We start from the raw sequence: 20966 nt of genomic DNA, 5'->3' as shown, positions 1-20966 counted from the left end.
AAAACAATCTGGGCAGCCAGTGCTTTCTTGGCAGTACAGAAAGCAATGTGAAATTCAACGTTTTACAGTTGTCATCAGACAACTCACATTTCAGAACAAGGTTTCTCAACCGGGATTCTGTGGAACCCTAGGGTCTCTTGAAGTCCTAAGGGGTTCTGCCATGATACACAATGGCAGCGAGATGAATAACAGTGGCTTCAGTGCACGGACACATGGGCTTGCTAAGTACCCTGGGAAGACTGATATCGGCCTCAGGGTACTCTAAGGGCATTAGCTTCTGATGTCCCCACTGCAGGATAAAAGGAATGGTCATCACAGGGCCAGCAGCTTGGGATAAAAGAACTTCAGTCTACTACCCAAGGTAAACTGTGTATAGTTGTGGCTCTGCGCCTGGGCTATATAATAAAAATTAATATATATGAAAAACCTTTAAATACAGTGAAAAACCAATACTGTGACCGCTGCAGTTCTATAATGTGTTACTTTAACACAGTATACTGAAAATATTTAGATAACTGAACCGTGCTTGTCACAACATAATAGATGCCTACCCAGCAAAATAATATGAATGATATCCAACAAGAATACTGTAAATTTAAAAGTCCAACAGAATCCACAAAAATAGTCCCAAAGTGTGAAAGAAACATGCCAGTGCTCTAATGCTTGTATTAAAGTGCTCCACTTGACAGTGCTGTAGGTGCCTCACATGGACACTCACCCTGTAAAGGTGACCACCTATTTCTAGTATGGTCTACAGCGCTTATGGGACATTCCCCAATGTGGTCTCCACCGTTCTTTGTGCTCCAGATAATTTGCAGCTCATGGAATATAACCAGTCATAAATAGGATAGAAGAAGGATCCCATAACGTAAAACCATTTAGATAAATTTATTTTGTATAGCGATAAAAATACACTCATATAATACAATGCCTAAGACCCAGCACCTAGCATAGTCAGCTTGTAAGTTAGGGGAAAATGGCCATTGTCCACTCCGCTCACCGAAATGGCATGTGTTCCACCACCCGGAAGTGGCATCAGCAGACATTAACCCCTTAGGTTCCACAGTGAGTATAACAAGCATGCTTTGCAGCATATACAGACTGATTGTACTGTTGTGGGTTTAGTAACACTTTAATTTTAAGCTTCTAGGGCAAAGAATCACTTTAACATAAAAAATGTCCAGCCTTTAGAGCCGTTTTTTATGCTAGTCTCATATCGAAAATGAAGAGGTTACTAAACTTACAAAATTTTTTTTATGACAGAATACAAAAATATTTTTTTTTAATCATCTCAGGGAACCCCTTAAATAATTTTTTGAAGATTTCCTCCAGAGTTAGAAAGTTGGGAAAAGCTGCTTTAGAGGTATATAAATTCACTTTCTCTTGTGTATCCAGGCCAGGACCCTAATGGAAACACATGGCAAAAACGAAAAAAAAAAACCTTGATGGGATTTTAACCATTCCCTACTTTAGACATGTTATAATAGTTACAGATTGTTAAAGAGCAAATCTTCAAAGTCTAACTGTAAATGATATGTTGTGCTAACTCCAAGTGGATGCCTACAGTGGCTGTAATCATAGTGTTTATTTTACATCTGCAAGACTGCAATGAAATGCATTGCCAGTAGTAAGTTACACTTGTCTATAGACGTTGAGCCCCAGGGACTCTTCTCAGATGGCCCCAATGTCCCTCCCCTTTCCCCCTACCCCTAATCCCCCCCCCCTTCTTATATCCACTTTCTTTACTCTCTTCTTCGTTTATTCTTCTTGCCATCCACTACCTCGATTTCTTACTCTTTATTCTTTCTCTAATCTTATATAAAGGAAAAATCCTCCATTGTCTAGACCATTGCCTCTTCTTCTAAATAGAAAATTTCCCATACTGGACCCACTTTTACACTCCGACCACCAGTTTGCTATCAGTTGCTGCATCCTTTTCTCAATTACTATAGGCCATTGCGGTCACGTTGTTTCCTTGACTCATGGACCAGTAGGCCTCTGCTAGGCTTGAATGCGGTCCCAAGTTACTGGTTACTGCAGTCTTGGCAACTAATTGTGCTTTGGTTACATCTCCATACTTTTCTCTGTATTCTGAATAAATTCTTCCAAAAATTCTAAAAATGTATTGAATGTGAAAATGGGAAGTGCCAAAATAAACATATGCCACACTACCAGTAAACAAATTGATGCTGATGCTGGCAGAACTGCACCAAAATGTTTCCAGGACATACTAGACATGTGCGTTTCGTTACCAATCTAAATTCAGACTAAATTTTCATTATTCGGAGATTCGGATGTATCCGAATTTCCAAAGCACAATAGCAACGAATTTCAATGAATATGACTTAAATTATAATAAAACAAATTATACGAATTTGAAAATGAATTTGAAATGGAAACATATTGCAAGAAGTACAGCAAGGTATAAAAGTTGAATAAGATGATGATTCCTACTTAGGCTTAGAGTAGAATAAAATAGAATATAAAATAATAGCATAGAATAACACAGAATAGGATAGAACAGAACAGAAATAAAAGACTGGAATAAAAAACAATGGAATAGAATAAAACAGAATAGAGTAGAAAAAAAACAGAATAGAATAGAGCAAATATAGCCATCTTTTGAAATTTGAATTTCCAATCGACTTGAAAATGCCGAGTATACGAAACAAATCCAAATATACAAAACGAATTTCAAAAACGAATCATTCTAACATAACAAATATGACGAAACAAAATAAATGACTTAAAAAAAGAATCAGAAACAATGAAACTAATGTTTCCGTCATGCACATTTCTAGGACATATATCTGATCTCCATGTAACCATAGCAATATATGTCTGTATGCCTGTAGAACTGGCTGACTGCTGGGAGAAGGGGTAGTTTTGGCAGAATAATGGATATCTAAGTTCTGTGAATCATCCTGCCCAGGTCAAATCTTTCTGTAATGGCCAGTGCATACACTGTGCAGACATACTTGTACCAACCTTTAGCTGTTTCAGGTGAAAGGCCACTGGAGGGTCCAAGTTGATTGTATTGGGGTTGGTGATGGCTCCACTTATTATGGGGGAATTGATCTCCTCTTTATCTTCATGGTCACTTTCTCCTATTTCCCCAAGTCCTTTATAGGAGATTAGGATTGCTCCATCTCAATAAAAAAATAAGTACATGCAATAAAGACAGGAAACTACCATCTGTTCACTAAGAGAACCACTACCAGGGCGTGCCATATACTATAGACCATCGATGATGTACAGAAGTCCACAGCAACCACCATAGTAGTTTGGTGTCAAACTAATAAAAGAAGGTTGCTGGATGACTACTGTAAGTTCCTGCACCACACATTTTTGCCTTTTTAAAAGAAAGCTGTACTCACCAGTATTCCCAGGCACATGTGTGCATGGCACCCTCATGGTGTTCTCCATCACAGTCAGAATTATGGAAGGGGCTCCTTTACCACATACATCCTTAGAAATCTTCATCTGAACCTCTGCAGTAGAGAAAACAGATCATAAACAGATTGTATACTCAAAAACAAAACTGACAATACATGTATGATGTTATATGCTCCTTTACATAACTGGCCAAACAGACAATATTTTAGCTGAGTACACATTAATCTGAGAATTGTGCTAGGTCACTAGTTTTGATCGTAGAGGTAAAAAGACTTTAAAGTGGTTGTAAACCCTTACATACTGTATACTCAGTGAAGTGACAAGCCTCAGGTGATACATAGAGATGAAACAAATCCTCCTACATACGTTGTACCTGTTTATATGCAGTTTTCTCTTCTCCACAGCTGATCAAAGTTCAGAATTTATACAGCTTGTCTGAGCTTTCAGAAAGCAGGGGGCAGGGATCAGAGCTCCAGAGCTGTTTGGAGGAAAGGAACACACCCCCTTCACACAGCACACAGGAACAGACCTGAGGTTGTCAATTACAGGCCGTGTGCTGGAGCTCACTCCACTGTCACTCTTGGTGGCAGGAAAACACATCGGAAGTGACTCATGCTGATAGCAGAGTAGCAAGACAGCTGACAGAAATGACACTTAGTGCTCTGTATTGAGACAAGTACACACTATAGAGGGATATGCTTTATTCATATTTCATGCCTGAGGACTTCAACCACTTTAGGCTGACTGTGGAGCTGGTGGGTATGGGATATGGAGCTGACTGACCATAGGCAGGTGGGAACAGAGGTGGAACAGGAGCTGATTTTGGACCACAAGTCAAGAAATAGAAGGCAGAGTGGCAGCTGAGCATGCATTTGGGGAGGAAGGGGAGGTAGCGGAGGCAGGATAGTAACTGGTTGTGCAGTGGGGAGGCAATATTTAGGCAGAGTAAAAGATGATCATGATGAGGGTGGAAGGCAGAGAGGAGCAACAGCTGACCATGGTACGTTGTGAGAGGCAGAAAGCGTAGGGTGGGAGCTGCCTGGGGAACAAAGATAGAGAGACAGCAGAAATCAGAGGATCATGGATTGGGGATTAGAGGAGAGGTAGAGGGTGAGTTGACCATGGATATGGGAAAGAAAAAGAGAGGCCGCATAGAGAAGATTGGAGGAAGATAGAGAACAAAGTGAGATATACTAGTATATGTTCTATTGGGAGTGAAAGAAATGGTCGTAGATTGGAGTGGGGCGGGACTTAGTGGGCAGGGCTAAGCATCTGCAGGACTCCTTAATATTTATTAAAGTACAAGTGCAATTAAATTTTTGAGAGTTTGTCTCAAAACTGTGAGCCAGGGAACTGTGATGATAGTGTCCAGAGACAATATGCTATAAAAAGAATTATATTGTGGATAACAAGGGGCTCAGAATGCAAGAGAAACTGGAACCTGAAAGCAATAACCGGAAAACAGCCACAGGGTTGCCTGAAGGGAGAAGGAATAAGGGGAAGCTCTGGCTCTGACTCCTTCACTTTTCTGTGTAACTATAGCTTGTGCTACTGAGCCCTGTAAACAATTGACTTTCAACAGAACAGATAAGTAGAGCTTGGAGACCTGTTTCCTGTGTGAAAAGTACAACATTTCAACCTGCAATTTTTTTTAAGACTAGAAAAAATATACTTAAGCCCTGACCAGAACAAAAATGTACACAACTCCACTACATATTCCCCTTAATGTTAAACAGAAATTTTAAAACATTCTTTACTGAATGGATTATTTATACAACTTCAAATCCTCACACTCAATTCCAAAAAACTTTCTCAAATGACAATGAAAATGTAAACTTCATCCTTCCACTTCATCTCCATCTCAGAAGCTAGTTAATCAAACCTTGGAAGTAATTGTACTTGCCCACTCACCTAGCTCTGGAGTACTGATGTTATGGTTCTGTAGATCTTTGGAGAACTTTTCCAACAGCGAGTTCTCCACACTAGTAACTATGGAAGTGACAACTAACCGTCGCTCTGAGGTGCTCAAGTTGGTTAAGCCAGCATGATTGAGAACATTAGCAAATTCCTGGGCTATTTGCTATGAAAATAAAAGACAAAGTATGAAAGACACTCAGAATAAGTACTGGAAAAAATTTCCATCATCTGGACAACACCTCCTTTCCCAAAGCAAGACCAATGACAATACTAAAAGTACTGGACAGATTAGTGTCAGCTCATATAAAAAAAGTTTCTCATAATTTGTTTCTGTTAAAAGTTACCCCCTGAAGCTTAAGCTGAACACGGAACCATTCACATAGCTGGGAGACATAAATACAACTAAAGCCATACTACTCAGCATTTTGACTCAGCACTGCATCTTTGTTCTGTGCTATCCACACCTGTCCTCATTAGTGACCTTCAAAGTGAGGCCACAGATTCAAGCCCATGCCTGATCAATGAGTTTTGTCAATTTGCTCATTCTTGGACAGAAGTTCATCTTGAATTCTGTTTGGCTTGCTTTCATTTATGTCCTGTATATTGTTTGGACTGTGTTTGTATTCAGCTTGTTTGAGCTATTCCCGATTATCAGTCTGTTACCTCAGTTCTTGGCTGTCACTGGACTGTTTGCCAGTCTGGAACCTGGACACTTATTTGTCTGCACCGAACTTGGCCATCAATTTACTGACACTGATACACTGACTCTCTTTAATTTGCTTTGAAGCAGCCTTACTCAACCTTTTTAACACAGAGGAACCCTTGAAATAACATTCAAGTCTCAGGGAACCCCTTTAAAAATTACTATATCTACAACTCAAAATACATTAGTGTGATAGTCATTGGGAAGAATGTTCCTTACACTTGTGGTTATTGAAGAGAATTCCCCTTTACAGATAGCTAAAAAGATCAATGGTGTTAGTAGGAACTACTGATGGGCTGTATGCTCAAGTCAAACGTTAGTTCTACTTGAACATTGGCCATTCGTGTGTTCACTGAACACATGAATGGCACGGGCATGATCACATCACACTATTTAAGAACTGTCATCCCAAACGGCGGGAGCCAGCTTCGAGCACGGAGTAGTTTTATTTCTTTTTACGGGTTGTGGTGGCAGCGGGCATCCTGATTCACTTTGGATCTACTTCAGGAGACATTTTTTAAATTTATGTTTTTAATAAAGGACTTGTCAAACACTGCCTCCTGTCATTTTTCCACTACACTTTTTTTTTTGTGAATGGGTAGTGGTACTATATACCCCATACTCATTCACATGGAGGGGCTGGGATCTGGGGGCCCCCTTGTTAAAGGAGGCTTCCAGATTCCAATAAGCCCCCCACAACTACCAGCTACAGTTGTGGGGAAGAGGCCCTGGGGACAAGGTGCTTTGGGGGGGAGCACCCCTGCCCCAAAGCACCCTCCATGTTGAAGGCAAGTGACCTGTTATGGTTCAGAAGGGGGGGGCGCTCACTCATCCCCCCCTTTCCTGACCTAACAGACTGCATGCTCAGATAAGGGTCTGGTATGGGTATGAATTTTGGGGGCGACCCCCACTACATTTTTTTTAATTTGGTGTTAGGGGTTCCTCTCAAAATCCATACCAGACCCGAAGGGCTTGGTATGGATGGGGGGGACCCCACGCCTTTTTTTTTTTTTTTTAAAGTTTAATTGCAGGGCAATGTCGGCAATTCTTTTTTACATTCAGCTGACAGCTGAAACAATAAAGAATGTTTTTAGTAGCTGTGCAGTATCTTACCGCATACTCTGATACTCATCACTAATAGGAACTTATCTGAGAGGCAGAACTTGCTCATTGTTCAAGGAACCCCTAGCAACCCCTGGAGGAACCCTAGATGAGAAACCATGCTCTAAAGACTTACACTACTCTGCCAAATATGTCCTGCCTGTTGTTCTATATTGCCCTTGGCAACACAAAGGTCCTAACGAACTCCATGACAAGCCATCTCTTCTGAGTGTCTAAGTGTTCAGACAACCAGTAATAGAAATCCGGCCCTGAGCAGGGCTTATTCTCTACTTGAAGAATAGTTGAAGCCCTGTGCCTGTTCTGGACCTGGGATTCAAGAAACTCCACAAGAACACAGAACACAGGAATTAGTCTGAAAGTTAAAATAATGTCTAAGTGGCAATTCAATTTTAAAGTAAACCTGCCTTGATGGAAATATAAGGGCTGCTTTTGCTGATCTCTTTCTGAAAATGCAAGTAGCCTGCCTCACCTGCTAACATTAATACTTTGAGATCAGGGACAACTATGTGGTTCAGTAAGGTAAAACTTAGTAAGAAAAGTCCTTAAATAAATACTTGCTTCCCGTAAGCAGATCAAAGTACTAAAGAAAAAGCATCTAGCCAGTCCACTAACATTTTCAGAAGTAGAGGCCAGAAATGGCAGCCGTGTTTTTCTTTCCTGGCAGGTTTAATACTTTAGATATAGGACTCTGCGCAGCTACATGTTAAAATGAAACAGCTCTTTAGTTACCTCCACGGAAATGTTGGTATCAGTGGTTTGACAAGCTTGTTCTTGAATGCGAGAGTTCTCCCTCAACAAAGAGCAAAACACATCCTGCAGTAAAAGAGACAATATAGCATTCACATTGTTGCACAATAAGACAAAGGTTTTCAGTTTACTTGTGGAAAGAAATTATAACTGGCTGCTGTGGCCATTAGATCACTTTTCTGTTCTGCAGTCTTTCCATTAAAGTCCATCTCAAGGCATATTTGTTGCACACCCATCCAATTTCCAATTATTTACAGTTTAAAAAATACCATTCCTACACCACTTGGGCCATCGTGTATCCCCCCGCCCCAGTCCTCCAGGAGCAAAGACTGATGATGCACCAGTGGAGTCCAAGCCCACCACCGACTGTTTTTTTTCTTCATCATGGTGCCACTGGAGTTTCTAGGACCCTGTAAGAACCCTGCTGATAGACCCAAATGGAAGTGCCTAAGCAGTGTGACAGGAGCACCTAAAGAATACTTGGTACACAGCCTATCACTTGACTATGAATTCTGAGAAGTATTTGGACCATGTAGACCTTGGGTTTTTTAATTAATGGGATGATTAGCTAGAGGGAGAGTTCTGTTTAATGAGAGGAATCCCTGGCCAGACTTTTGCTTTAATCAGAAACGCTATTGATCAGCTGACAGATGCAGAAGACAACATGCAGTATCCTAGTCAGCGGGCTCTTGTACATGTCCTTTTGAGCACCTCGTTGATGGACCCTGTTGGAAGTGTCCATGTCACTAAGTACAGACACTGGCACCCAAACAAGAGAGAGACGATTTATGACAGGTCCTGTCACATGACCATGAATTCAGGTGAATATTTGGGTCATTTAGATTGTTTTTCTTTAAATCAATGGGGCTATTAGCTAGTGCAGGGGTCTCCAATCTTTCTAAACAAAGGGCCAGTTTACTTTCCTTCCAACTTTAGGGGGTCAGACTGTGGAAAGTGGGATTAGAAAATGCCCCAACATCTGTAAGAGTAAACAATGCCCCATCATTGGTATTAGTTGGAGGAATAATGCCCCATTGTTAGTGTCAGTGCAAGGATGATTGCCCCATCGTTGGTGTCAGAAGAATTATGCTTCATCTTTGGTGTCAGTGTGAGGAATAGTGCTTTGCATTAGTGGGAATAATAGTGCCCAAGGGCAGGATAAAGGCAAGCAAAGGCTACATCAGGTCCGAAAGCAGCAGTATGAAGACTATTGGGATAGAGGAGGAGTTCTGCTTATTGGGGGTTATACCTAGCTGGAGTTTGGCTTTAATCAGAATATATATACTGTTGATCAGCTGACAAATAATTTTGAATTACCAATGAACAAGACAATACTACACCCAGTGGCAGACAAAGTCATCAAACGGCTCATGTACTGTATATGACTTATTCCTGAGTCCCCTATTTAGTTACTGCTGAAGTACAAATACTTCACTCTATATAGATAGATAAATTGATAGATGCATGCAGGCAAAAAGAAGCCTTTCTGATATTTTGAACTCACGCATTGTCTAATATACCACTAGGAACTGATATTAAACACCACCCAGATCCCATCTCTTGCTAGACTCACCAATAGTATAAATGAGCCCTTAGCTAATGGTAGGCAATTGTGCAACTGCAAAGTCTACATAAATATTATGTAAACCCCTGACCAAATCCTTTCCACCAAAATCTTTTCAGGTTCCCAATTTTTAGACTTCTTTTTTATTACTACATTTTTTTGTAGACAAGGAGCTCAGACAATTAGAAATATCAGACATGTCAATAGTTTATTTTTTTTGACTGAAAACAGAATTCCAGGAAAAGCTCACAAATATGCAGTTACATATATATGTGAGTTGCACTACCTGGCAAATGTTTCAAGATACCGTGACTCATACATCTCAGCCACGCTACATAGAAGGAGGTGACCCCCAAACAATTGACAAAACAGTGTCACAACCCCACCTATAGCTTGATGATTGGATGGTAAAGGAGCAGCAGCATGCTCATCAGTTCATCCCTCTAGCCAGTAAACATGTTGACAGACATACTCTAGCAGAGGGGTGTTGCTTTGCAAGCCAAAGGTTGTATACCTACAGGTAGGGCAAGGCTGGAATAGGTTGATGGGACAGTTCCCTTGGGTGCTTCAGTTGGAGAGGGGGCACAATAAAAAGCAAGATCTGCACTTTATGCTCCTGAGGTAGTTTACTCATGGGATGGGGGGGTAGTACTTTGGCATTTTTGCCTTGAGTGCTAAAGGAGTCCTAGCACTGCTACAGCCTCTGCTGATCTAAATCCAGCCCTCACTGGCACCAGATCTGCAAAGCAAGAATAGAAGACACAGCATCTCCAGCCTTCAATATTACATCACAGAATTATTTAGCAGTAATACACACCTGACTCTTGGATTGCTTGCAATCCTCCAGCTCCTTGCTATACCGTGGTTCACATCTCTTGTCCTCTGGAAAAATATAAGAGGATACATTTAACCTACACTATTGTGCCAAAAGTATGTGGCCATACCTCCAAATTATTGAGACCAACTGTTTTCATTGAAGGGTGCTGGTAAAGTTGCAGCATAGAAAGACATTTTAGATAATTGCACACTTCCATCCTTGTGGTGGGGAAGGCTCTTTTCAGTACAAAAATCCAGCTCCATAAGACATAGCTTGATGAGTGTGGTGGGATTAACTTGACTGGCTTCACATGGTCCTTAACTAAGCCCTAGTATACATCCTTGAGGTGACCTGGAATGCCAATGACTTGGAATGAGCTGGAATGCTGATGTCTACTGGCACTATGTGCTTGGGGGATATTTATCCATTGATATTACAAACACATATGTCTATAAAAAAGAAAGTAATTAAATATATCATCTATGTATAGTGGCCTTTTAAGTCCTAGTGAACCACTCACCTGGCTGTGATGTTTGTGGTATTGGGACAGTTGAGGTTCTCCAATATGTGGTTGGTATTATTGTTTTACTGATTTCCACACTTGGTGTAATCTGTGTTGGTTGCTCAGTGTCGTTGTTGGAAGCTGAGAAATAGATTTTAAACAGGTAACAATTTCCTTAACTGACAACACCAAGAGTTATACATAGAGTATTTGTATCATTTTCATTAGTGGGAGTGTCATTGTAATAGATACTTTTCCTCATGGTATAGTAGTGATGGGTATTTTGATTCCTTTAAACCCTTCTCCATCCTCATTGACAGGAAACAACATCTATCTACTAAAAATAAACATTTACTGTTACCCTTTACATGTAATTTACTGTAACTTGTTTACCTGTGCACTCCTCGTCCAATCTTATCCATTTGATGCACTTTGGTAAATATTCGGAATTACATTGTTCATCTGGACAATAACAAGTTTGGCCATGACAGTTAGCAATTCCAGGACAATCCCTATTATCTGTACATTTATCTGTATGAAAACAAAATGTTTCTGTGAACATTTTCAAGTAGTGTCATTAAGAAAATGAAGTAGCATATATGGGTCAGCAAAGTAAATTTAAAGTCAAAGCTTTTTTCTCACGGATAGAGAAAGCAACAGTTTCTACCTTTCTAATGTTTTATTGCCATCTGTGTACCACTGGGGAGATCATACTTAACTTTCTGTCCTTTCAACACAACAAGAATTGAGATGAAATCTCTCCGAAGTGATGGGAATACCTTCTGAAACAGTGGTCACCAGTGTCCCCAGCAGGGGCGGACTGACCATTTGGAAACTCGGGCACTGCTCGAGGGCCCGGGGTCAGTAGGGGGCCCCATGAGATGCCCGGTACCTTTTTCATAGGCTTTTTTGAGTTAGGGCAAGGACACAGGGGCCCCATGATCCCCTATTGCCTGGGGGCCCCATGAGTTGTCAGTCCGCACCTGGTCCCCAATGGAAACTTTCCCCTATGTTCAGGTGACAACTAACTTTCGGTCCCGTGGACAATGTTCACCAAGAAGAATAAAGTGTTTTTTTCTTTCTCAGGCCAAGGTGGCTTTTATAACTGCTATTATTAAAAATATGCAGAGTTATCGACTCTTAACCTGTTTGAACAGCTAGAAACCCAGCCTTCATCAATGTAAACCCCAAACCAGGTATAGACGTATTGGATGTTGCTATCTTTAGACCTATATCTTAAGGTCATGACAAAAACTTTGGCAGTGTGTAAGAATTCCTTTCTTGAACAATATATCCATAAAGATCTCGAAGGACTTGTTTGCAATAGATATGCACCAGATAAAGCGAGATGTGCAATAAATCTCATTTCAGTGGTTCATTCCAGTTGTGACTCATACCCTCACTAACGAGCTTTGCTTTTATCTATGGACTTACATAGAGCATTTGATATTTTAGCATTAGAATATCTCTAGTCTTCCGAAATTGTACTTTTAAGATGTTGTATGATACACCCATAGCTCAAATTTAAATCAAAAGCTTTAAATCGAAACCACTGATTATTTACAAAGGTATGAGAAAGGGATGCCTCCCTTAGTATTTATATTGGTGATTGAACCCTTAAGTCCCGTACACACAGTGCGAATATTGGGTGGTGTCAGCCGGTTCAATAGGCCAACATTTGGCCTGTGTGTATGGCAGCCGGTCTTCCATTCTCCTTAAAGTGGTTCTAAAGGCTGAAGTTTTTGTACCTTCGCCCATTCTATGCATGAAGGTGAAACCACATTTCTGTATCCAGCTTCCCCCAAAGCCCCCCCTTACCTGAGCCCAATCTTGATCCAGCGATGTGCACAAGAGCAGTGGCTATTCTTTTTCTCCTTCCCCACAGGACAGATTGATAGCAGCAGGAGCTATTGGCTCCCACTGCTGACAATAAAAACCTATGACCAGGGAGCTGATGTCTATGGGCACAGCCTGCATGAGTGTCACCATAGGAAGCAGCCTCCTATGTGGGCACTCACCAAAGAGAAGGAGCCAGGAGCTCAGGCAGGGGTCCTGAGAAGAGGAGGTTTGGGAATGCTTTGTGCAAACTATTGCAGGTAAGTATAACATTTACATTATTTTGTTTAAAAAATATACCTTTGGAATCACTTTAAGCTACTCAAGCACTATCAATTCAGAAAATTATTTAAGCTCAGTCAGGCCTTTGAGCTCAGAGAAATCCATGCTCTCAGTATAGCAATATCTTACCTGTGCAATAAAAAAGGTCTTTATCATTTTTCTTCCTAATGAATCCAGAGTTGCAGACACACAGAGAGCTGCTTCCTTCTCTAGTACAGAGTTCTGGTAGTTTAAAGAAATATAAAAGGTCAATGTGATGGATTCAGTGGTGTAGTAATAAATATAGTGACTTGTGTGACTCTTCACTCATACAGAAAGTGAAGCTTTTGGCCGTACATACAAATGACTTTAATTGCATCCCATGGATGTGTCTAACTGTAGCCCCTTCTAACATATAACAAGACTCTTGCAGCATGCCTGTTTGCCAGGACTGCTGCACTGAGGACACGGGGCTTACTCTTGCCTGCCCTTACCATAGGCCAAATCTCACTACCAGCAGCACATCCTTCTTGCTCTCCAGGCTGACCCGGCACCTTCCCCTCAAAGACAGACATAAGCTGAATTCTTGTAGTTTGTGTCGAGAATGTGTTTCTAGTCAGGGCTGGAACAAGGCATGGGCAGGAGATGCCCAGGCACTGTGGTATTATGTGAGGTGGAGGGGCACCACAAGGAGATTGGGGGGGGGGAGGTTTGTGTTGAGAGGAGGATTTGGTGGGTGGCAGGGGCTTAGAATTGTGGTAGGAGGGGAAATAGGGGAGGTGTGCTAGGAGTGGTGATTTGAGGGGGATTTGTTTTGGAAGGGTGGGGAAGAAGATTTGTGCTAGGAGGGGGGATTTGGGGGTTGTGCTAGGAAAGGTGATATGGTAGAGAGTGGGAGAGGGGATTTGTGATAGGAAGGGATATTTTTTGGGGGTATATGTGCTAGTAGGGATGATTGGGGGATTTGTGCTAGAAGGGGAAATTTGTGTTAGGATGGTGGATTGAGGGAGAGGAATTTGTGTTGAGAGGGGGATTTTGGAACGGGGGGATCTGTGCTGGATTTTTTTTTGGGGGGGGGGCATTTGAGGGGTAGAGGATTTGTGCTGGAGACATATGTTAAGAGAGTATGTGAGCTTTAGGGATTAGGGGGGGCACATATTTATGCTGGAAATGCGGGATTGCAGCAGATGGACAGATTTGTATTGGGAGGAAGGGGAGTTTATGGGGTAATCCTGCAGAATAGTGCTCACACTTTTTTGGGACACAATATGTTAATACATTTTTTTTGGGGGGGGGCACAATTTGGCATGTTTGCACTGGGCTCTAGATGGCATTATCCTGGCACTACTTTAATTCCTGGCTTCTGCTGTTCTTCAGCTTCCTTATGGTGTCAGGAAAAACATGAGGGTCACATCTAAACTTCAGAAATCCTCAACTTTACTTAGCTTTATCATTGACTGTCTTTTACTCAATAGGGAAGAAGAGAAGGCTGACATGTCTGTACATCCTCTGATCCTATTTGACATTTGCTCCTTATTTCACACAGATTTTGTTTTCACAATACATCCAGGAACGCAGCTGGCACCCATAAGAAAAGTAATGTAATAAGGGAGACAAGTTCATGAACAAAATAGATTTTACACTGATCACAATGCAGTAAGGAAAAGTGGTGAAATAATGAGGAAGTGAAAAGGTCTGCCTTTTTCATATGCAAAGTGAATGGTATGAACTCAAAGTCATCCTTTTCATGCCTTTGTAAGAAACCAGAAACATTTGCTACAAATATAAGACTTTACAGGTGCCTAATAACGCAATACATATACCATACTGTTAAAAATCATCCATTGATTATAAAATCATTAAAACATGTGGCAAATTTTGCCTAGGAACTATTGTCCAAGGTTGAAATCAGGAGCCTGGGGACCAACATGGCGGATGGCTCCAAATTCCAACCATGGACAATTAATAAGTAAAAGGTATAGGATATTGTGTAAAAAATAATGTACACATGGTATTTTCTGAATGTACTGTATATTGACTGTCATTTACAGTTTCACTAAACCTGAAGAAGGTGGGTTGAAGACCCAGGAAATGCTTTGTGATTTATCGTGTTACTTCCCCTGGTCAGACTGTACTTTACATCAAGGAGCCAAGTTCTGTTAAGTGGAGGGGATGAATAATGATGTGCTGTGAAAACATATGTGAAGGATCTTCATATATCATCACAATGTATTGTATGTCTGTATACACAAAACATATGTGTTGTTAGGCAAATTTTGCCATATGTTTTACTGATTTTATAATAAATAGATTAAATTTACTAGCATGATATATATATATATATATATATATATATATATATAACTTTTTAGGCACCTTTCAAGTCTCATATTTGTAGCAAAAGTGTTCTGGTTTCTGTTATTTTGAGGGATGATGGTGCCTATCCAAGCAATCCTGGCTATATACTGTATATGTGTCATGTACCTGGCAGTGGAGCCCGATGTGCAGAGGTAGGCTTCCCTTACACATCAGCCTCTGGAGCCCTGGTAAGGTAACGGAAGTGAGAAATGAAAAAAAGTCTGCTGCGCCTATGAATAAAATCAATAATATCAAGTAGCCTCTAGACAGCATGCGTTCCTAACGGCGGAAGTGACGTCGGCGAAAGTTGCACCATCAAACCTCAATGCGTTTCGATCAGTGGATCATCATCAGGAAGTGGTGATGGTCCATTGATCGAAACACGTCGAGGTTTGATGTTACAACTTCTGCCGACGTTACTTCCGCCCTTTGGAACACATGTTGTCTAGAGGCTTAACCACCATAGCGGCAGCCATTTTCTTCCCTTTACAAGCAACAAGGCTGAATACACCAAGTGCCAGGATATAGGCACTTCTTTTGTGAGTTGTATTTTTACAGTATGTCCCCACCATTAACCTCCCTAGTGGTCTCATATGTCAGTGTTTCTGTGCTCAAAGCAGTACATTGTTTTCAATGGAAATATGCTGTTTTTTTACTGTAGGCCTGTAATATGAATAACTCACTGAAATCTGTCCAAACAAGAGTCTAGTAAACATCCCGGGTATGATAAAATTTGAAACACAAAATCAAAAATTATAATATAATAAATAATCATAAAAAATAATAATATAATAATACATTTAATTCAATAATATAATCAAACCAAAAACACTGAAATTTGAAATATAGCGCCAAGTTCACACATCACTGAGCAAAGTCGGAAAATCGTTTTCAGTGTCTGATGATGAATTTCCCCCATGAATCATTATCACTCAATTCTGCAAGTAATTCTAATTTACTATCGCTGTTCTCTAGCTGATCTAAAACCGCTTTTGACCTAAAGGAACGCTTTTTGGATGCCATGGACGTTTCTCAGTTTCCAGGCAGAAAGAACAGTAAAAATGCAGGCAGGGCACAGGACAAAGCACTCGGGACAAAATGTATGTGAAATGGTTTGATACAGGAATGTTATACTATCAGATTTTAGTGTATTGAGTGAATGTCAAATTTTTACATTTTTGAATTTCCCACTGGTTCCGTCCCCCGTACGTCCCGACGCTTGCAGGGAACAGAACCCGGAAGACAGATGCCAGCATCGGCCGGAGGAGATAGCCGGGGAGACTGCAGGGAGGACACCGCGGGAGCGCAGGACAAGGTAAGTGCAGAAGGGATCCCGGAGCAACGCTGCAGTGTATTCTCAAGTGTAGCTCAGGGTTACCGCTTCTGGTACTGAAAGTTAACCCCGAGCTACACTCAGGAATACCGCCAGGAGGGTAAAAGTGGTAACGGTTTTAAACTATGGGATGTCCATTTTTGTTTTTATTCATATGCTGAATACTTGCATTTATAGTCTGTGGAGGAGAGGAGGAATTTTGGCATTGACATAGCCCCTTTGAAGGAACACCAGTTAACATTAGCAAAGATGCATACTGGGATAGTCCCAAAAGCACAAATGACCATCCTAGAGATAGGTGGTCATGGGATGACGGTGAGTGCAAGTCCATGTGGGGAACTGGTCTGAGCACAGTGGAGCACCAGTCACTATATACGGAGTTAAGAATCAAGAATTGAGCACTTTGCACTTTAGTCTCACATACTGGGACTGAATTATTATTACCAGTATAATAAATGTTTATTGAATGTCGCAAGTTATTTACTTATTGTCACTAAGTTTCTATTATTTGCATGGCTTATGTGTGGTCCATTTGGTATTTATTTAAGGTAATGGGAGTGACAAGGCACAGAGTGGCATGAGTGCCTGATAACTCTTCTGTTGGCGGGTGATGATAAACTGGCTGTACATCCCAGAGGCAGCAGGGATGACAGACCAGATGATCACTGGCAGGTAGACTGGACAGTTTGTCAGGCAGGGGTGTATTTACCACAAGGCAAACAAGGCATTTACCTAGGGTGGCATTTTTTTAGGGGGGCAGCACTGCCCCCCTGGAAGAAAGAATATATGCAGCATGGGGACCAGGTGGGATGCGAGAGAAGCTGAGGGCTGCTTGAAGTATGCAGAGGCTGATTGTTGCTCCCAGGGATGTCCAGAGCTGTGAAGGTAAGTGTCTCTGTCTTTCGCCGGGGGGGGGTGTGTGTGTTTGTGGAAGGCTCTCTCGGGTGGGGGGGGGATGCGGCAGGGGTGTTGTTGATCGTGATCGCTGTCAGGCTCTCTCCGCGCGGGGGGGGTAGGGCTGGTGTTTGTCAAGGGGGGTCCAATTTTTGTGTTGCCTAGGGCAGCACAAGACCTAAATACACCATTGGAGTCAGGCACAGGTTAGCAGGCACAGATACAGAAGAAAAGTCCACAAGCAGAGGCAGGCAGTCCAGGTTAGTAGCTAGCACACAGATCAGGTGCAGATGGCAGGCAGAAGAGTAGTCAGGAGTCAGGCGGGGGTCTGTAACGGTAGGCAGATAATCAGAGGGAGCAGGCAAAAGTGTAATCCACGGACAGGTCAAGGGTCAGTGCAGGTGGCATTCAGGCAAGGTCAGGAGCAGGTCCACAGCTGAGGATCAAATGCTGGAAACGGTAGAACGTTACACAGGGCATGTAGTAGACAAAAAGACAAGGACCCATTGAAATAGCCAGCTAGGGGCCTGTGCATGCTCATGCATCCACACATTGGGTATGAGTAATGCCCATGGTGATTCTGCACCTGCTCATATGTATGCGGTTTTCCTGATAACATGTAATCCTTTGTAAGAAAGTCTTTTGAATTACTCTGTGCCCTGAAAGTGTGATGAAACTGAGTGAAGCATGCCTGTTCAGTATTAGCACTGGTAAAAACAGCCGATTTAAAGTTCAGAATTGTCTAGAGAAGTTCCTGAGCTATCCCTGTGACCTGACCTGCACTTCTGATCTTCCATGCACATTCCAGCTTTTCTCCTAACTTTTTTTTGGACCTGTACCTAGTATTGCTGAGCCTGGCTTGAGATCTCAACTTTACTTTTGTGTGATAACTTGTTACCTTAGCTGCCCATTTGATCTTAACCTTGGCCTGGACTTTGACTATGGCTCTGCCTACTGAACCGGTACCCCTCCTGCTGTTGCGGAAGCCTTCTCATCCCTGATTACAATCCAACTTCTACATGTTTCTATGTTTGATCTGCAACCAGTCAGCTTTACAACCACACTTCAGCAGTGCTCATATCATGTCCAGATCATTAGGTGCTGCTTCTGGATCTGCTCACAGGAAACGTGCTACTTCTTGCCCTCTAAACCACTACTACCAATTCCAGTGGTACTGGACAGGAGGAGTAAGAGAAGCTTTTATATCCCACCGGGAAACAAGAAAATCTTTAAATCGAAACCACTGATTATTTACAAAGGTAGGAGAAAGGGATGTCCCTTGTCTCCCTTAGTATTTATATTGGTGATTGAACCCTTAAGTACACACAATGCGAATATTGTGTGTATCAACAGGTTCAATAGGCCAACAGTCAGTCTGTGTGTATTCAGCCAGTTCGACAGAACTGCCCATTCCTGAATGGTTCTCCTTAAAGTGATTCTAAAGGCTGAAGTTGTATTACCATCATCCATTCTATACATGAATGTGAAAATACTTCTGTATCCAGCTCCCTCCAAAGCCCCCCCATATACTTACCTGAGCCCAATCTTGATCCAGCGATGTGCACGAGAGCAGTGGCTATCCTTTTTATTCCTCTCCACAGGATAGATTGATAGCAGTGGGAGCTATTGGATCCTGCTGCTGTCAATCAAAACGTATGACATGGGAGCTGATGTCTCTGGATGCAGCCCGTACAAGTGTCACTATAGGAAGCAGCCTCCTATGTGGGCAGTCGCCAAAGAGAAGGAGCCAGGAGCTCAGGTGGAGGCCCTGAGAAGAGGAGGATTGGGAATGCTTTGTGCAAGCTATTGCACAGGGCAGGTAAGTATAACATTTTCATTATTTTATTTAAAAAAAATACCAACAAGAAAATATTGTGAACCTCAGACATGAAATATGAACAAAGTATATCCGTCTATTGTGTGTACTTGTCTCTATCCAGAGCACTAAGTGTCATTTCTGCCTGCTGCCTCGTTCCTCTGCTATCAGCATGAAACCCTTCTGACAAGGTTACCTGACACCAAGAGAAAAATGGTGACACGGGAGGGAGCTTCAGCAGAATGGCAGCCTCAGCTCTATTCTGGTCTGCTTTGTGAAGGGGGTGCGTCTCTTCCCTCCAAAGAGCTCTCAGAGCTCTACAGTGTGCAATTTCAGCTCTCTACCCCCTTTTCAGACAAGCTTTATAAATTCTGGAGTTTTATGAATGGATGTAAAGAAGAGAAGACTGTAGATAAACAAGTACAATTTATATACAAATTTCCCTCCCTCTTCCAGACTTTTACCACCCCTACCTTGCCTTGTTCTGGAATGTGCACATTTCTGCTAATTGATTATAAGTACAATAAAAAATATATAAAACTTCAAGCAGAACTATAGGCATTTTGTTCATTTTGGATAAAGTAGGGGAGGGTTATAATTCCTGTCAGTTTACTTTTTGCTTTCTGTTGGGGAGATTTTCCTTTACTTCCTGTCCATGCCAAAAAAGGAATTGAGATATAATCCCTGCAAGTTAAGGGAATCCCTTGGGGACCAGAACTAGTGACCCCATTGGATGATTTCCCTACTATCACTTTTATGGGGACAAACCAAAATTTGGAATATATGTTTACCGTTGTTCAAGGTAGAGAGACTCCCAGTTTCCAAGCACAACTCCTCCGGTAGGTGCTAGCCCAGCTCGTGTGCTGCATAGATGAGAACAAAGGAAGTCCGATTGGCTGCACTCCAAACAATCCACTTTATTGAACCAGGATAAAACCAATACAGACAGTAGAAATACAGTGGGGGACTGGCAGGTAAATGCATTTCATGCTAAAGACAGCACTTATTCATTACCAGGGGTAATTTAGGGGTAACAAATAAGCGCTGCCCTTAGTGTGAAACGCGTTTACCTGCCAGTCCCCCACTGTATTTCCACTGTTTGTATTGGTTTTATCCTGGTTCAATAAAGTGGATTGTTTGGAGTTCAGCCGATCGGACGTCCTTTGTTCTCACCAAAATTTGGGATGTTCTTTTACTTGACTATTGCCTTTAGTTATACTTTCAGCTTAAAAACATTTAAACGTAAAATATAACTAAAGGCAAAACTTTTTTTTGTTGTTTTGGATAGAGTGGAGAGCAGGGGCGGACTGACAACTCATGGGGCCCCCGGGCAATAGGGGATCATGGGGCCCCTGTGTCCCTGCCCAAACTCAAAAAAGCCTATGAAAAAAGGTACCAGGGGCATCTCTTGGGGCTCCCTACTGACTCTGGGCCCTCGGGCAGTGCCCGAGTTTCCAAATGGTCAGTCCGCCCCTGGTGGAGAGGGATTAAAGCGCCTATTAGGTTTATATTGCGGTCTGTGTCCTGTTTACCATTATCATTTGGTTGTCCCCAGAAAAGTAATAGAGGGGACATTTTCCAATGGGGGCACTAGCTCTGGTGACCTGGGGTTCACCAGGGAATTCCTTTATAATTTGAAAATATTGGAACACAGATGGCAAAAAATAAACTGTCAGGGTTATAACCCTCCCTTACTCTAT

The 20966-nt window shown here is 41.8% G+C and overlaps 1 protein-coding gene across 1 annotated transcript in view; it reads right to left on the bottom strand.

Moving 5' to 3' along the window:
* LOC149448712 (adhesion G protein-coupled receptor E3-like) overlaps positions 1–20966 on the bottom strand; it is a 128966-nt gene that overhangs the window by 55027 nt on the left and 52973 nt on the right. Inside the window, exons 4-11 of the mRNA XM_089651739.1 lie at positions 13016–13108; positions 11148–11299; positions 10787–10889; positions 10267–10331; positions 7868–7951; positions 5308–5476; positions 3378–3491; positions 2989–3149 (exon numbers count right to left, since the gene is read on the bottom strand). Of these exons, the coding sequence (XP_089507865.1) occupies positions 2989–3149; positions 3378–3491; positions 5308–5476; positions 7868–7951; positions 10267–10331; positions 10787–10889; positions 11148–11299; positions 13016–13108 (941 nt within the window). The remainder of the gene's footprint in view (positions 1–2988; positions 3150–3377; positions 3492–5307; positions 5477–7867; positions 7952–10266; positions 10332–10786; positions 10890–11147; positions 11300–13015; positions 13109–20966) is intronic.

The sequence above is a fragment of the Staurois parvus genome, unplaced genomic scaffold, assembly GCF_062004578.1.
Source record: "Staurois parvus isolate SC_StPar_1 unplaced genomic scaffold, SC_StPar_1.0 ptg000662l, whole genome shotgun sequence".
In the NCBI taxonomy this organism is placed as follows: domain Eukaryota; kingdom Metazoa; phylum Chordata; class Amphibia; order Anura; family Ranidae; genus Staurois; species Staurois parvus.
The sequence above is the reverse complement of the archived record's forward strand: the minus strand, read 5'-3'. Positions and strand labels throughout refer to the sequence as shown.